Genomic DNA, 17,879 nt, shown 5'->3' with positions numbered 1-17,879 from the left:
GTAACTCGACACCCTTTTCTCATTTAGTATACGCGGTTCTATGAATATGCAAATTAGCCCCGCCTCCACTCACTCACTCAGCTCAGAGATCCACTGGTTGATGATCACACGTTGATCTGATTGGTTACAAGGTAGTTTGTGACGTCAGAAACACCAGCGATTTCAAAGCGTGTTTTTGAGACTGTCTTTGGTTCACTGCCGTTTTAAGGAGGAAATACTCAGCAATGGTGTCGACTTATGAACTTACACATGGTTTGTATTAAAGCATATTAAAAACACCACATAGACACATATAACAACATTAAAAGCTTGTCTTTCACCACAGGGGGACTTTAAAACACAGCAATGACTGCCTACTAGATGGCTGTGCTGACAGGCCGAATCACTCGATCATGTGAGTTTCATGCGTGGCAATGCATTTGAAAAACAATTTAACAGCAGTAGGGCTGTACGAATGATCAAATTTTATTTTCGGTTTAAACTTTGGCACCTAACAATTATGAAAACTTGATAATCAAGAATAAATGATCATTGTCCTCATCCTTTCCTTTAAAGGGGTGTGCTTTCGCCCCTCCTTAAAAGCCTAAACTTAACATCCATATCAGTTATGTAACGAGACTGTTGTAAAATGCACTCTACTGCGGGACATGCTTTATTTTAAAAAGAGATATTAATTTTAAAAAGAGTTTAAAAGTGCATTAAACTGCTAAAGAAACTGATCCCAGAGATTTCAGGCACACACCTAAACTGTCAAATATAAAATATAGAAAAGTCAAAATGTCCGTCTTGGCGAGGATTTACATAAAGACAGTTAGTTAGGCTTATATCTTAAGCGAATCAACAGAAATCAGATGAGTGTCATTAGATCCACTCGGTCTTAAAGCCTAATGCAAATAACTGCTGCTGTCTGTCATTAATGTTAAAGACACAACCACTCACTGTAGTCGCTTTAATGAGAATCAATATGTAATTCATACAGTGAAGACTATGGAGTGTTTTCAAGGATAACTCGGGGGTTTAATGACTATTTTGACAACGGATTTGTCGTGCAAATAGACAAAAGTCCATAGGCTTGTTCCAGTCTGTATATTCTCGACAGTACATCTCAAAATTTGGAAGATCGCGATTCAGATCGTGGATCGTAATTGTTTGTTATTGTTATAAGATCGTGATATTAAAGTTTGGAAAGATCGCCCACCCCTAGTAGTTCACCAATAACACTGCCTCAAATTTGCAGCTTAAGAAAGCAACATTTTCCCCTGCAAATGATCTGATGTTAATGCATAAAAATGTAATCTGAGTCCAATATGTCTAATAGGAAAAGTTCGAACCCTCTTTGTTTGGCAATCATCTCTAGTCTGGACACCATGCCTGTCAAGGAGGACGCTGCAGACAAAACACACAAACAACCAAGAAACTATAAGAGAAAAATACATTTTAATGATTAACTATATCAGTTTAACTCAAGGACATCCTCACCGTTCAGCGCCTCATTGATCTTCTCAAGACATTTTGTGATTGGTTCACAAACTCTCCCGTCTCCTTTAGTTTTATCCTACAATGAAAAATATTCCTCACCTGCTAGTTTCACCACAGCAAAACTGAGAAATGTTGAAAAGCCCTGAGGAATGACCTTTCAGACAAATATATAAGCCCAAGTGTAGCATGCAGTGACTTTCCAACCAACAAATACCATTAGGCCTATGCACCGTACAGCTGCTCAGAGAAAACACAGATTTATCATATTTCTGGAGAGGGACCTGCAGTTTGCATATTATTTTGGCAATCCACGATAGTCTTAAGCTCCACATCTGGAATAGATTTGGAAGGTTGCGCGCACACATAATGGCAAACGTCTGAGGGTGATGCCTGAGAGACCCAAGTTTAGACTCTATTTGGCTAATGCGCAATAAATGACCCAAACTCGACCTCTTCTATATGATATCATCCTACTTTAAAATGCATATATGGGTGGTTGACATATTTGGCTAAAAAAAGTTTTTTTTTTTAAATCTCAAATGTAAGTCATGGAACTCATTGGGTTATATTCTACCAACTCTTATATTTCCAAATATATATGTGGTCTTGCAGATTTTGTCCTAAAATTTACATTTATTCACTAGTTTACTGTCTTAGTGACTAAAAATGTCATATGGTGTGACATGAATGTTATTGTGTATTAAATTAAAAAGGGGTATAATGTTATAATGCAAGTCAATTTATCCTTATTCTTTATCATTACTATATAAAAGTATAGCAATTCTTGTGTGCAAATATGTTACATTTTGCATTATTTTACTTTATCATCACTCATAGACAGACGTTTACTTGTAATCTTTCAATATACTTCGAATTAATTTGGGAATACCTTGCTATAAAAGTACCAAAATGCTTGTAACCTTTGCTGGCACTATTCCCCATTTGTCACATTGATGATTTTATGATTAATAACCAAAAAGCCTTAATATCTTTCAAAATTCTGAATGTCACACCAAATGACATGGTGTCACGCCATATGATGTCACACCACACAACAATCTGTATGCAAAAATCTGTATTAGCTGCATTTAACAAACAACCCAACTTAGTTTGACAAGTGAATCATTGTTTCAGTTACAGCAAAAAAAAAAATCACAAAATTGTTTAAAACAGTGAGTTCTGCTCAAAGTAGCAAAGAATCATATGTTTATAACACATGCATTAATCCACTTACTGTATTCATTTGATGTTGCACTTTTTATTTTAATCTGCTGAATATTAACTACATGAATTATAATAATCTTTATAGTAAATCATTGAACATTTTTTTTATTTAATGCATAAATTCATTTCAAAATGAGGATGAGTAAAACAATGACCGAACAGCAAGCTGATGTATCTTTCCTTGTTCTTTCTGTATTCGCATTATCTCGCCATCTACTGAAATCTACCCCAAACTGAAAAAATAAATAAATAAATAAATAAATAAATAAAGGGAAACATTTGAGTGACAAAATGCTGTAGTTTAACATGGATCCAGCTTGAAAATGGGATAGTAGGGATTCACCAAATTGAGTTGTATAGATATTAAATGTGTACATAATATAGTATCAAAATGTGTTAAAAGGTCAAAATATTCAATAAACTTAACTATTAGTTATAAAATATGTATCTAAGAACATTATTTACGTATTTAAATGCAATTCATATCATATAGTGTGACAAAATAATCATATGGTGTGACAAGAAAACCCCGTCACACCTTATGATTTTGTGTCACACCATATGAGGTTTCATGTACTTAGCATGACATTAAGCAATGTGCTTTTATGCTAACTACAATATGACAATATAGTTTTGAAGGTAATTTTGACTGAAAAGTAATTTCATTTGGGCATTTTTGTGTAAAATGAGTCACACCAAAAGACTAATTGTAACTTTCAGTGTCCTTCTGAGGTGTTGTTCTTCCTCCTGAAAGAAGGAGGACCCCCACACACACCCCAAAGATCTCCAAACAATTGCCCTTTTAAAAAAGGAATATGGCGTCACACCTAATGATATCCATTTCCGGGACAAAACGTTTTAGTTAAGGGCTGATTCAAAATATTATGCCTGAACTTTTAGTCAAGCAGACTCACAAGTAGACATCTGGGATATCAATATATGATTTAATAATCAGAAAATGAATTCATTTTTTTGTTTTCATTCAAAATCAAAATTTGTGAAATGTGCTTGGGACAGTCACGCCATATGAGTTTATTCTGGTTTGGCTGAAAACAGTGAAAAAATGGAAGATTAAACCCATGAATGCTCTGTATGTCCATATAAAAAAGCACTTTCTGAACAATATCACCACAGTTTTTTATATATTTTTCTATAATTTACTTAACATTGACACATTGGACCAAAAAAAGGCCATGTCATGTCAACCACCCATATATATATATATATATATATATATATATATATATATATATATATATATATATATATATATATATATATATATATATATATATATATATATATATATATATATATATATATATATATATATATATATAGAGAGAGAGAGAGAGAGAGAGAGAGAGAGAGAGAGAGAGAGAGAGAGAGAGAGGAATTTGTGCTCTACATTTCACCCATACAAGTGCGCACACACACAGCAGTGAGTATTGAACACACACACACACACACACACCCGGAGCAGTGGGCAGCCGTTTTTTGCTGAGGCGCCTGGAGAGCGATTGGGGGTTTGGTGTCTTGCTCAAGAGAACATTGTGTTCATCCACCTACATTACTGCTGGTACTGAGACTCGAACCCACAACCTTCAGGTTACAAGTTCGACTCTATAACCATTAAATGTACGGAAGCTTGTTTCCATCACAGAATAAAAAATAAGAAAGGTAATTGCGACTTTCTCTCACAATTGTACTTTTTTTCCCTCAGAATTGCCCGATATAAACTCGCAATTCGGACTTTTTTTTTCCTCGCAGTTTATTCTTTTCTCTCAGAATTGCGAGATGAAATGCTACAAATCGTACTTTTTTTAACTTTATAAAACACAATTGCGAGTTTATATCACGCAATTCTGAGAAAAAAGTCCGAATTGATCAAAAAAAGTCAGTTACGCACCTAGTTACAGTTGCTAAGCCATGATTGGCCTGTGGCGGTTTTTGGGCGTGGCTTAGCGAAGGGTCGAGAAAAAAAGTCAGAATTGTGAGATTAAAAAGTCGCAATTACTTTTTTTTAATCATTATTATGTGGCAGAAACAAGCTTCCACAGAAAAATTACACGATAGTGAATAAATTACAGAATTGTCATTTTTGGATGTAGTATTTCTCAAAGGCAGTTTTCTTACCATGCATCTTCGGACCAGCTGCATGGTCTCATTCCAAGATTTATCAGCATATTTGGACTTCAAGGCAGACATTAAAGTTTTGGTCTTCATACCTACAGGAGCTGTGAAGGCGACAGACCAGCAGTGAATGTTTTAGTTTGTTCTCAGAATTGTTGTATATGGGTCATTCTACGAAAATGGTGGCTTTCCTGTCCCGGCCTCAACCACTAAGAAAAACACTAGAAAGTGTTAGATAATGACACAAAATATATGTTTTTTGTTTTAATTGAAGTGTTTTATTGTTAATAAAACATATGTAAGACAGTTATATTGCAAACCATTTTTTATATATATTGTAGAACACGGTCAGTACCATGAAATTGGCTTGTCCCTCGGGTCAGGAGTCGTGGTCTAGTGACATATTTTGAGTTAAAAATATATTTTTCTCCCCCTTTAAATGTCATAATACAAAGGGAAGTAGTATAGTTATTTAGTGGACTACTTAAACTAAAATATCAACTAAACATTATAAATAATTTACAGGGAATACCTGTCCCTCAATTTCATGTCACTGGTGTTACAATTTATAAAAAACACCACTTTGAAAAAAATCAACATCCTTGCCCGGGTCAAACTTCTTTCTGGGTCAAACGTTCATTGTAGGCTTGGCTGTTTTGAAAAGCACATGGTGAGTGTGCACTCTCTCTTCATCTTTTAGCAATTTGATAAATAATTTGATAATTTCATGCGAGGACTTAAGATGCGTCACTGGTGTTCTACAGTTTATAGTAAGGGGAAAGAAAATTTTATTAATATAATTTTTCAAATTGCATGATTAAGTGATTTATTTACAATTTAAGAAGTGTGGTTTGAGCTACTGTGGCCGCCATCTTAGATATGTCATTTTGTCTGCAGATTTGTCACTGGTGTTATCGTCACTGGTGTTACTGTTGCTTCTGGTTACACCAGTGACATGACGATAACACCAGTGACAATCAATAACACCACTAACTTTTTTCTCAACATAAGGTTTCATAAAAGCCTCAACAATTATATTAATAAAGACTTGTTAGCATTTCATAATAAATGTATAAAAAAATTGTTTGAAATAATCTTGTTTTGTCATTGGTTTCACTTTGCGTCACTGGTGTTACATTGCGTCACTGGTGTTACCACCACATGGCATATTGGTTTTCTGGCATTCTATGTTCACAGTTTCATAGAATATGGTTTTTGTATCTACCTAACTGTTGCTGCATTCATTAGTAAGCATTTTAAGGATATGATCATTCAATTTTGATCACTCAACCTCAATTATTTCTAATGTTACAACAAAAAACACAATGGTACAAATAGAAAAATGTCACACAATAGAACTTTACACATGCCTGTTTAAAGTAAATTATTATTAATCAAGACAGTTTCTTAATATTACATTAACTTTTTCTGTCTTTGATTATGTATGCAAATTAAATAGTCAAATTACATTCTGGGAAGCTAAAATATAGGTAACACCAGTGACAAAAAAGCAGCACATAACTATTATCTGACTATAAGTTTTGGTATACAAAAAATAATTACATTTTTAAAAAGTTCTCTGTTCAAAAAGCCACCATTTTCATAGAATGACCCATATTTTATAACAATAAAAAAAACATTAACTACCCAAAGCCGTTTGTTTTCTGGTCTTTCAGCTTTTTTTTCTTTCTTTTTTCTAAATTCTTTATTTATTAAACATTTTATATTTATAACTTTTTACAACAAAGCCCAAGATCCGCCCACACAATCATTAGACTTTCAGCTTGTTTAGGGGGTTTGGACACTTTCCAGCTGAAGACCAAACTAAAGCAGCTTAAACCAACTATGACCAGCAAAGCAATTTATGCTGGTTTAATGTTTTGTTGTTTGTTTATTTAAAAAAAAAAAAGAGAGAAATTTCACTTTACCGCGTTCGCTCTTTGACTCCATTTCGGCCGAGACTCTTGTTAATTACGTTTATACTGCTGCTCAAGAGATGTATATCAAGATTAACAACACATTACGTCGAGGAAAGTATAAACATAAACGTTCAAACTTCAAAAATACTTTCAACTAGTATCTCTCTGCTAATTAATCGAGTTCCCGCGCTAGACACTAATCAACGGCGCGCGCTACGTCAATCTAGAGGAGGGAGGGGGGATTGCGTGCCCGCGCGCATGCGCAGACAGGCGCTTCCCTGCATGGAAAACTGAAGCGGATCCATGTGACCCGCCTATCGGGATCATCATCGGCGCTACACACACACACACACACACACACACACCCATGACTGACTGACTTCTGCCACACCAAAGATCACCGCAACCGGCTTCTGCTCGCTGTAAACACTGACGGAAGGCAGGTCTGAGGTGTCGGTCCGGTGCTGAGGGCATTGTTCGGGATGAGGCTGCAGTAGTAACGGCAGGGAAGAGGAGTCTTCCCGAGAGTCCCTGTGTCTCTGATTACCTTTAGCTGAACCTGCAGACACAAAGGTAAGATCTGGAACAGGTATTACAGCAGATATGCAACCAATGTCGTTATGAATATAGTATTAAATCTAGGCTGGGTGCTTGTAGATAAACGCTAATGAACCCTTGAGTCTATGTGTGTGTGTGTGTGTGTGTGTGATGGCTAGCAGGACAGCTAGTGTATGTGTGTGTGTGTGTGTGTGTGTGTATTTGTCTGTCTGTCTGTCTGTCTGTATGTATGGGTGTGTATGGGTGAGTGTGTGTATGACGGTTAGCCGGACAGCTAGTGTGTGTGTGTGTGTGTGTGTGTGTGTGTGTGTGTGTGTCTGTCTGTGAGAGCAGACTGTACAAATGACCCTTACAAAAAGCACTGTGATACGATAGATACTAACAGATGGTAATACCATGGTATTTTGATATACACCATGGTATTAAATGATTACCATAGTATTTGTTCCTTACCACAGTGGTTTTCAGTCCTTCAGAGGACACAGACCACCAAATATATGATCATGCTAGAATTGAAAAGGCAGCTTTATACTTTAATGTATAAAGACCCAATGTATACTATTTTAAAATGTATAATTTACCAATTTAAAAATTGGTTGGAAAATATTTAGTATCTTTTAAGTTGCATTAAAGTTTCTTTCTCCTCGCTATAGCACTGTACTGCTAAACGTATTTATTTAAAGCAAATTCTAATTGTTTAGGCTACTTATTTATTTTAATCTAATTGTTAAATGTATTTATTTATTTTAAACTCAGTATTATTGTTTTCTTATTCATATAATCTATATTAATCTACTCTAATACTAAAATAAATAAATATATTAAAATGATTAATATATTTATTTATTCATTTTCATTGTTTTATTTATTTATTTGTACATTTTTTACACTTTTTTTCTCCCCCCCGCCCCTAGTTTATAAGCCTTTGCCATTGCATAAAATGATCATAGTACTTCTCCTAGTGGGGTAAAATCACAGACACACACCATATATCTCACATGTCTTACCGTAGTGAAGCCTGCACACTCAACCCTGGCCTCTCGCTCTATACATACATGCATATATAATGTGCTCATATGTACCAATGCAAACGCTCACAGTCGTATTACAGAACGTGTGTTATTTATGAGCCATTCAGTCCTTTACTTCGATCAGCTTTGCAGTCATTATTAATGTCAGTGCTATCCATTTCCCTCAGTCGCTCTGATTTATTGGAGACTCACCATTGCGTCTTGCTCTTTATTTAGTTACATCTGCAATTATCACAATGCAAAATGCTTTAAAATAATAACTTCCCCTCCCTCTTGCAGCATCTCTTCTCTTCTCTGATGACGAGGGCGGGGCTATAACCTGTCACTCACATGAGATCGGCCAATAGCAAACCACACCCATCCAATCAATTCCCCACAGACACAATCAAGCCCCGCCCACATCTGTTCTTGTTCCAGAAGCGTTTCACTCGGATATACACGACACAATAGGGGAAAAAAGACGAGCGCAACTTCTGTTTCATGCTGACTTTAAAGAGATGTTTGGTTTGCTTTGATGATTTGCAATATATTTGTATTTTATTTCAGATTTATTTCATTTAACGAAAACAATGTTTAATAGTTTTAGTGCACTGATCCAGATGTCACAGAAATGACTTTGCAAATGCGCAGGGAGTTTCTCTGTTACTGCTGATTCCTGTCAGACCAGTTGTGAAAGAGTCAAGGTTATTCAGGAGAAATGTCAGTTTTAAACTATGGAGGAAAGCACTTCTGGGGAATACTTGGAAAATAGTTTCCCTGATTGACCATTTTATTTTTATTTTTAGGATGCATTACATTATCCGTTATAATAATATGCAAATGATATCCAAAATGGCGTGTAAGATTAGTATATTATTTTCTTGTATTCGGTGAGCTGCTACGGCTAAACGGTGAGTGGAATATTACAGAATGAAATATAGATATGTTTGTTCTCCTCCAGGTGCACACGGGGCGGTACATGGTCTTCTCTCGAACACACTCCCGCCCTGACCCTTCACTTCAGTGACCTTCAGCTCCTCCCTGACCCGACCCATAAACCCCACAGCTCTCCTCAGTCCGACCCGAACGCAGCCGATAGCATGGCCACAGCCAAACCCAAAGGCCAGAACTCTCTGGCGCTCCACAAGGTGATCATGGTCGGGAGCGGCGGTGTGGGAAAGTCGGCTTTAACTTTGCAGTTCATGTACGATGAGGTGAGCATGCTTTCCACATATTACAGAAATACTTCCTTCCACAGACATCATCGGCCACTGTATCGGTATCGGCCGATATATGTTTATCTGTAATGTTAGCGTTATCGGCCTGATTAGAAAATTTCCCCGATATATTAAAGCCGATAAATAATGTATTATTTCCTTCAGCGGAGACGCTTCAGATGCGCACTGTTCAACACTGTTTGCTTGAAATATGATCTGAATCACTTCAAAAAGGAAAATACAGAAAGTCATATAAGCTACATAAAATTATATTGAGAACATCATTATAATTTTGTGTTTAGGACATGGCTTTTAATGGTGAGACTATTGTTTTTGTAAACATGCTCTCAAAAATAATTAAAAATTTGGATTTAGATTTATCAGCCAATATATCGGTTATCGGCTTTCAAATATAAAGAAAGTTATCAGTATCGGCCCCAAAATCTTCATATCGGTTCATCCCTAATGAAAGTACAATTATTTTAATTAAGTTTTTGTTTTGTTTATGTAATGTTATGAATCACCACTCGGTTTTGTAATTTGCCCTTAAGGAAAATAGCATGGAAAATATTAGGGCTGGGTAAAAAATATCGATTTCTCGATTTTAATCGATTGTCATTTTTATGAACCGATATTGATTCTTAAATCCCAAGAGTCGATTAGTCATCCTGTTTTCAGTTGATGAATGAATGGAACATTGTAGCGCGTCCCATCCAATAAATCACTATAATCTTTATGCTTTGTTACTATTGATATGAAACGAAGTCTCAGATTTCAAATTACGTCCATTTTCTTACGAAATTCAAAAACATAAATAGCGTTCTGTCGCTGTGGCGTGAGATCGCTCTGGCTCAGCTCTAGAGAAGCACATGATCTTCTCTTCCGCCTTAATAACAGTTACAGCGCAAAATAAACATGAATGAGCTTCTGAAAGTGTGTTAAAAGGCAGAGTACAACTTATCGAAGTCCGTATCATGTGACATGGAGTCGCTCAGTGTTTCAACCGTGGAATGACGTCAGTAAATCAGCTTGTAAACGATGTCATGTCACATTTACCTCAGAGAAACCATATCCAGTGTCCATAAACTCGTCAGTCAGCGAGAAATATTAACTCTAGCGAGGAGCATTCTGCTAAATATATGCACCATATTACATATTCATTATAATTGTTAATGTTCTTCAATTTTGAATGCATGTTTGAATAAATCTGGCAAGTTTTTATGACAGCCACCATTTAAATGTTTATATTTCATATAACTGTATTATTATAAAAATAAATGTGTAATTTAAGTGTTTGTATACAAATCAGTTCATTTTGACCTTCAATATTATAGTAGGCTAATGAAGGCTATAGGCTACCACTGACTCCCATAGTTTACAGCATTAGTGAAGGGATTTGTTTTCCTTGAGAAAATGTGCCATGTATTGTCCCTGATATCCAAAATAATTAATACTGAATCGAATCGGAATCGAAATTGAATCGAATTGCAAGCTTGTGAATCGAATTGTGAAATTTGTGTCAATACCAGCCCTAGAAAATATGGATAATTCAGATATAAAGATTTATCGGTTATCGGTATTGGCCAAAAGTTTCATATGGTTATCGGACATGCTCCCCCAAGAAAATGTGGATTTCTCTGGTCTACTACTACACAATTTAAGACATTTGAAGGCCAAAATAATTGATAAGAAATAGCTTTAAAACCATGTCAGTGGGCAGTGGATTATCTGTCAATACCGCTCTCTCCTCCTCATCTCCATCAGTCTGTCTCTCAGTCTCTTCCCCTCCTAAAGCTGAGCTTTGACTGATAGTCTTCTCATTTCCGTCTCTTATCAGTGTAGAAAGTAAACATTGGGTCACCTGATATTTATATGTTTTGTGAATCATTTTCCAATCAAGTTAATTTACTGAAGGCTACCAGGAAAGCTAAGTTTATTAAATTCATTCACAATATGTACACATTCATTATTAAAACGGCTACATTAACGTCTCTTGCTTTCTCACATTGACAGTTACTAAAATTATTAAATATATGGATGTTATGTAAATTATATAGACCTATTTTCTATTCAAAATGAATCAAAAGTATATTATTTAGCCTGATTATTTGTGTTGGTTGTTTAACATTTCTATCTTAAACCAGCTGTCAATTATGAAATGTTTAGTCCATCCACATCTTATCTCTTACTTTATGGCCATTAACAAATGATCTTGACGCTGTGTAATATCCTTGCAGCACTAAAGTCGAGTTAATACTATATCAGGCAGTTATTTCACATCCTTTATTATATACACCATTATTATTCAGACCTCATAGCTACGGCCATGGTTCCTGCTACAGATGAGTAATGCTGTAATGTTTACTGTAAATGCATGTAGGGAGGTAAGTTAATCAATTATTATTATTATAACCACGCGATACAAACCCATCCTATGCGCTGTCGGTCAGTAAAAACAATTTATTTATATTTTTAAAAGAATGGACCGGCCCACATTAAAATAAATGGTCCTCTGGCATTTGGCATTTATTAAATGTTTTAGTTGTCTGTTAATATTTTAAACGTCCCTTTGGATGTTTGCTGATGAGACCCTCCAGTGGTTACAGGTCATAGACTGTTTAAATGAAAGCCGCTGATATTTGTCCATCGCCCTGATTCGCTCCACATGTAATACGCACCTCCATCTCCTCCTCCTCCTCAGTTTGTGGAGGACTACGAGCCCACGAAGGCGGACAGCTACAGAAAGAAGGTGGTTCTGGACGGGGAAGAAGTGCAGATAGATATCCTGGACACAGCCGGGCAGGAGGACTACGCTGCGATCCGGGATAACTACTTCAGGAGCGGAGAGGGCTTCCTCTGTGTCTTCTCCATCACTGAGCTAGAGTCGTTTGCAGCGACTGCTGATTTCAGGTGATTTACACATCTTCAGCTTATTTAAAAGAGCTGTATCGATTTTAGACTTAAAGGGGTGGTTGATTTATGATTTGACTTTTCTAACTTTAGTTAGTGTGTAATGTTGCAGTTTGAGCATAAACAACATCTGCAAAGTTACAACCCTCAAAGTTCAAAGCAAAGGGAGATATTTGCTTTTAAAGAAATCGTTTAAGGACTGCAACAAACGGCTGGTAGAGACTACAATGAGCTTCTTCACGGGTTAGTGACATCACTAACCCTCAAATTTACATAAACCCCGCACCCGAGTTAGTGACATCAATAACCCTCAAATTTACATAAACCCCACCCCGAGTTAGTGACATCACTAACCCTCAAATTTACATAAACCCCGCACCCGAGTTAGTGACATCAATAACCCTCAAATTTACATAAACCCCACCCCGAGTTAGTGACATCACTAACCCTCAAATTTACATAAACCCCGCACCCGAGTTAGTGACATCAATAACCCTCAAATTTACATAAACCCCGCACCCGAGTTAGTGACATCACTAACCCTCAAATTTACATAAACCCCACCCCGAGTTAGTGACATCACTAACCCTCAAATTTACATAAACCCCGCACCCGAGTTAGTGACATCAATAACCCTCAAATTTACATAAACCCCACCCCGAGTTAGTGACATCACTAACCCTCAAATTTACATAAACCCCGCACCCGAGTTAGTGACATCAATAACCCTCAAATTTACATAAACCCCACCCCCGAGTTAGTGACATCACTAACCCTCAAATTTACATAAACCCCACCCCCGAGTTAGTGACATCACTAACCCTCAAATTTACATAAACCCCACCCCCGAGTTAGTGACATCAATAACCCTCAAATTTACATAAACCCCGCACCCGAGTTAGTGACATCACTAACCCTCAAATTTACATAAACCCCACCCCCGAGTTAGTGACATCACTAACCCTCAAATTTACATAAACCCCACCCCCGAGTTAGTGACATCACTAACCCTCAAATTTACATAAACCCCACCCCCGAGTTAGTGACATCAATAACCCTCAAATTTACATAAACCCCGCACCCGAGTTAGTGACATCACTAACCCTCAAATTTACATAAACCCCGCCCCCGGGTGAGTGACATCACTAACCCTCAAAATTACATAAACCCCGCCCCTGAGTTAGTGACATCACTAACCCTCAAATTTACATAAACCCCGCCCCCGCGAACACGCAGTCCATGTTGAGAAGAGGAAGAGTTGTTGCACATTTGTGAGTTCAAGCTCACACTGTCGCATCCATCTTTTCAGACACAATATCTGAAATATGTCACTCTGAAGGCATCTTACAACAGCTCCCACACAAGCGATTTATAGATTATCATGACAGAATATGCTAATCAAAGACTAGAAGATAGTTAACTCCACATCAGCAACATAAATGCATCAACTAACCATTCAGAAACGTCCTGTTGCTTCTACGTGTTGTCACTTCTTGTTGAGTCTCTCCATCATTGTCCGACTCCAGTTTAAACATAAAAGGCAGAACAGTTTCTGACATTTTAGTGCTAGTCTGCGTGAGGTAATCCGAGCTTCTAACACACACACACACACACACACACACACACACACAAGCTGTTGAAGCTCCGCCCTCTGTGCCAGGAGCTGCAGCTCATTTGCATTTAAAGGGACACACACGAAACAACACGTTTTTACTGACCCTCAAAAAGGGACAATTTTAACATTATGTTAAAAATAATCTGTGGTGTATTTTGAGCTAAAACTTCACACACACACTCTGGGGACATCGGAGACTTATTTTATTCATTTGTATTTTGTATTTGCTCGCTTTCGGTAGGTGGGGGGCACAGTAACTCGTTAGGGGCGATACTTTACAATAAGATCTCAATAGTTAATGCAGTTAACAACTAACAAATGCAACTAACAAAGAGCAATGTTTTTTACAGCATTTATTAACCTTTGTTAATTTTAGTCAATATAAATGTTCATGTTAGTTGTTCAGTTCATGTAGTGAACTGAGTAGTTTAGTTCATGTCACAGTGCATTAACTAATATTAACAGATACAACTTTTTACCCTACATATATTAAGATTAACATTAATTAAGATTAATAAATGCTGTAGAAGTATTCATTATTAGCTAATTTGAACTAATGTTAACAAATGAAGCCTATTGTAAAGTGTTATCGGTTTATGATTTGTTAAAATTAGTAAAACTACATTAAATGATAAACACTTCTAAAGCATGTATTAATCTTAGGTAGTGTTAATTTCAACTAAAACATTAATAAAATCAATATCTGTTAATATTATTTATCAGACCTATTTATTTATTATTATTATTTATTTATTGTATTAGTTTACAATAAACAGTTGTATTTTTATTAACTAGCATTGACAAAGATTAATGCGTACTGTAACTTAATGCATTAACTCACATTAACCAATAGAACCTTAGTGTAAAGTGTTTCCATTTTATATTTATTTCCTTTTTTTGCTTTAACATTATTAGTAATGGTACTTTAATTGGATGTAGATGAAAATATATAGTTTTGCACATACTTAAATCACATTAGTTAAAAGGTTTCGACGTTTTTTTGTTGTTTATGCCTTTGACTGCTTTTATGGATATTGATTTCCATTAGAGTTATATCTGACATAGAGGCGTTCCTCCCGTCTCAGAGAGCAGATCCTGCGTGTGAAAGAGGACGAGAACGTGCCGTTCCTGCTGGTGGGGAATAAGTCTGATCTGGAGGACCGGAGACAGGTGAGCGCCGACGAGGCCAAGGCCCGAGCGGACCAGTGGGGTGTGTGTTACGTGGAGACGTCTGCCAAGACCCGCGCCAACGTGGACAAGGTCAGTGTGTGTGAGCCTGAACCTGAGGCTCTATAGTGGAGAGATGGACAGTGACTGGGCAAATGCTGCTGAACTGCGATTATTGACAACACATGATATCTCTGGGATTTGGTCGAAAACGATAATTAGGCGATATTTTGCTGAGTGTGTTTTTGTGCTGATGTCTTGACTGGTTTATTAGGGCCCTATGAAATCCCGTCTTATTTATTCCTAAATTCCGTTTTATTTTTTTCCAAATTCTTAATTTTTTTAAATCCATTTTAATTGTTATATTAATTTTTGGAATCAAAAAGCATGTCTAATTAATTGAAATCATGAAACTTATACAATATAACAATCATTTATTAAAAGTGTAACAAAAATGACATGTTTATGGCCCTATGAATAAATTTTTTTTTCCTCTCAGATTCCGTTGTATTTTTACTAAATTCTGTGTTTTCTGTTTTAAGTTTTCTGGGTTCCATTTTGAATGGTTTAATTAAATGTGATGATCAATTAATTGATTAACATGATTAATTGAATTAACAAAAAACATTTAATAATGGTTAAAAAAATCATTTCTTTTCTAATAAATCTTTTATTTATTTTTAAATGTGTATTTAAATTTTCCTGGCAATCAAATGAATGCATAAAACATTAATTTATCTTTCAATCATATGAAATTAAACTTTTTTTTGTCAAACTAAGTGCTACACAACAGAGCTTTACTGTTAAAATTAAAACATGGAAGACAAATTTAGAAATTTAATTTAGACTATAATTTATTATTATAATTCATACATCAAGGCTGAATTCTACTGTACAACAGTAATATATTTCTGTCACAATTTCTTCAAGTTAAACCAAACTTTTATTGTGACGGGTTGCGGTGCAGACCTTTGAGTTTCTGTGTGTTTATGATATATGACGACAGTTTTCCTCAAATGAAATGGTAAAATGCCCATGAAGAGACTCTCAGAGCGACTCTGGAGATGAAGTTATTATTCAACATTAAATCTGGTGTGCTTCTTGATTGCAGGTTTTCTTCGACCTCATGAGGGAGATCCGCGCGAGGAAGATGGAGGACAGCAAGGAGAAGAACGGAAAGAAGAAGAGGAAAAGTCTGGCCAAACGAATCCGCGAAAGATGTTGCATTTTATAGTCTCTGATCCTCCACTCTTTCTCTTTTGCATATACTGTACATGTACCTGTGCGTTCTGTGTTTCTGCCTGTTGCTAACTCATCCTCCTCCGCTGTGTTTGCTGGTGTGTGTGTGTGTGTGTGTGTGTAGGGTTTTGGACCGTCTGATACAGTCCATTCCTAGTGTCCATGTCCACCTGGAGTCTCTTTAGTGTCAGATCACTCATATTGTCCAAAAGCACAGGACGCAGGAGCTGGTTTAGATTTATTCACGTGTCAGATTTGTCCTTGAGTTCCCAGATGTGTTTAACATCAGTCCTGGGTGATCCGATCTCAAACGGGCGGCACTGAACACAGGTGAAATAATGTGATTCAACCACTTTAGGGTAAGTCAGATCGTATAATGTTTCTTCTGCTCACCAAGGCTGCATTTTTTTGGTAAAAAAATACAGTAATATTATGAAATATTACAATTTTAAACGGTCAGTTGTCTATGTGAATATACAGTAAAGTGTAATTTATTCCTGTGATCAAAGCTGAATGTTCAGCATCATTACTCCAGTCTTCAGTGTCACATGACCCTTCAGAAATCACTCTAATCAAGAAACATTTATGATTATTATCGGAAGAAGAACATAAAACTTGTGCTACACTATAAATGCCTTAATTGGCACTTTTGATCCGATTAAGGAATCTTTGCTGAGTAAAAGATTAAATTAAATCTCCCTGACCCGAAGTGTTTGAGTGCTAGTGTAGTCATCCAGTCTCACTAACACGAGTGTTGTGTTCGGATCACCTGAGGAGGATGATATACAGGTGTATTAGTTTAACACTGGATGAGCCCTTTTATTTACATTACATATTACATAACTCCAGTCTTAATACTGAGAATACAGTAGCTGAGCGACTAATGGGCTTTGGGAAAAATGACATGTAAAGCTTTATGTGAAAATGATGCATTGTTATTTGTTGGTTAGTGGCTGAGCGTTTAGTAACTGTTACGCATAACAAGTGCAGCACACTAACAAGCGGCGCGATGTGTGTGAGTAACCCGTTTTTATTATTTTGTAATGAGCTAATATTCCATCATGGCGATATGAGTTGCAAACAGGAAGAGTGTGTGTGTTGACTTCCTGAAGCCTTGATGTCCGTTGTGAATGTGACACACACCCTTACAGTCTCTTTAGTGTCGGATCATTTCAGTCCGATGACAATCATGCTTCTCATACGTGATGTGAAACAGCTCACACACACTCACGCCTCCAGTCCTACCCAGAGAAACACACACTCATCTTCATGGAAATCGCGCCAGTGATTGATGTTTTTTTCCAGTTTGCTTTTCTGCTTTTTTTTATTATTTTTTTATTTTATATATATGTGTTGTTAATGTGATGCTTATTTCGGCGGTTTCAAAAAAAATAAATTTTTCTAATTT

At 36.4% G+C, this 17,879-nt stretch overlaps 2 protein-coding genes across 3 annotated transcripts in view; one reads left to right on the top strand and one right to left on the bottom strand.

Moving 5' to 3' along the window:
* Positions 1-7,015, bottom strand: part of med1l (mediator complex subunit 1-like) — an 18,067-nt gene extending 11,052 nt beyond the window's left edge. The window contains exons 1-4 of one of the 2 annotated variants that reach the window (XM_081353272.1): positions 6,765-7,015; positions 4,840-4,940; positions 1,480-1,555; positions 1,332-1,386 (exon numbers count right to left, since the gene is read on the bottom strand). In XM_081353272.1, coding sequence (XP_081209398.1) covers positions 1,332-1,386; positions 1,480-1,555; positions 4,840-4,940; positions 6,765-6,786 — 254 coding nt within the window. In that variant the 5' untranslated portion in view covers positions 6,787-7,015. The remainder of the gene's footprint in view (positions 1-1,331; positions 1,387-1,479; positions 1,556-4,839; positions 4,941-6,764) is intronic. The other variant, XM_081353273.1, reaches the window with a different exon arrangement.
* On the top strand, positions 6,981-17,879 carry ralaa (v-ral simian leukemia viral oncogene homolog Aa (ras related)). The gene is made up of 5 exons (XM_081353274.1): positions 6,981-7,328; positions 9,285-9,537; positions 12,242-12,450; positions 15,151-15,325; positions 16,344-17,879. The coding sequence occupies exons 2-5, from the start codon at positions 9,424-9,426 to the stop codon at positions 16,464-16,466; spliced, it is 621 nt and encodes a 206-aa protein (XP_081209400.1). The 5' UTR covers positions 6,981-7,328; positions 9,285-9,423; the 3' UTR covers positions 16,467-17,879.

The sequence above is a fragment of the Scardinius erythrophthalmus genome (genome assembly GCF_964197995.2).
Source record: "Scardinius erythrophthalmus genome assembly, chromosome: 22".
In the NCBI taxonomy this organism is placed as follows: Eukaryota; Metazoa; Chordata; class Actinopteri; order Cypriniformes; family Leuciscidae; genus Scardinius; species Scardinius erythrophthalmus.
Note: the sequence above shows the minus strand (reverse complement) of the source record. Positions and strands in the feature narration are given on the sequence as shown.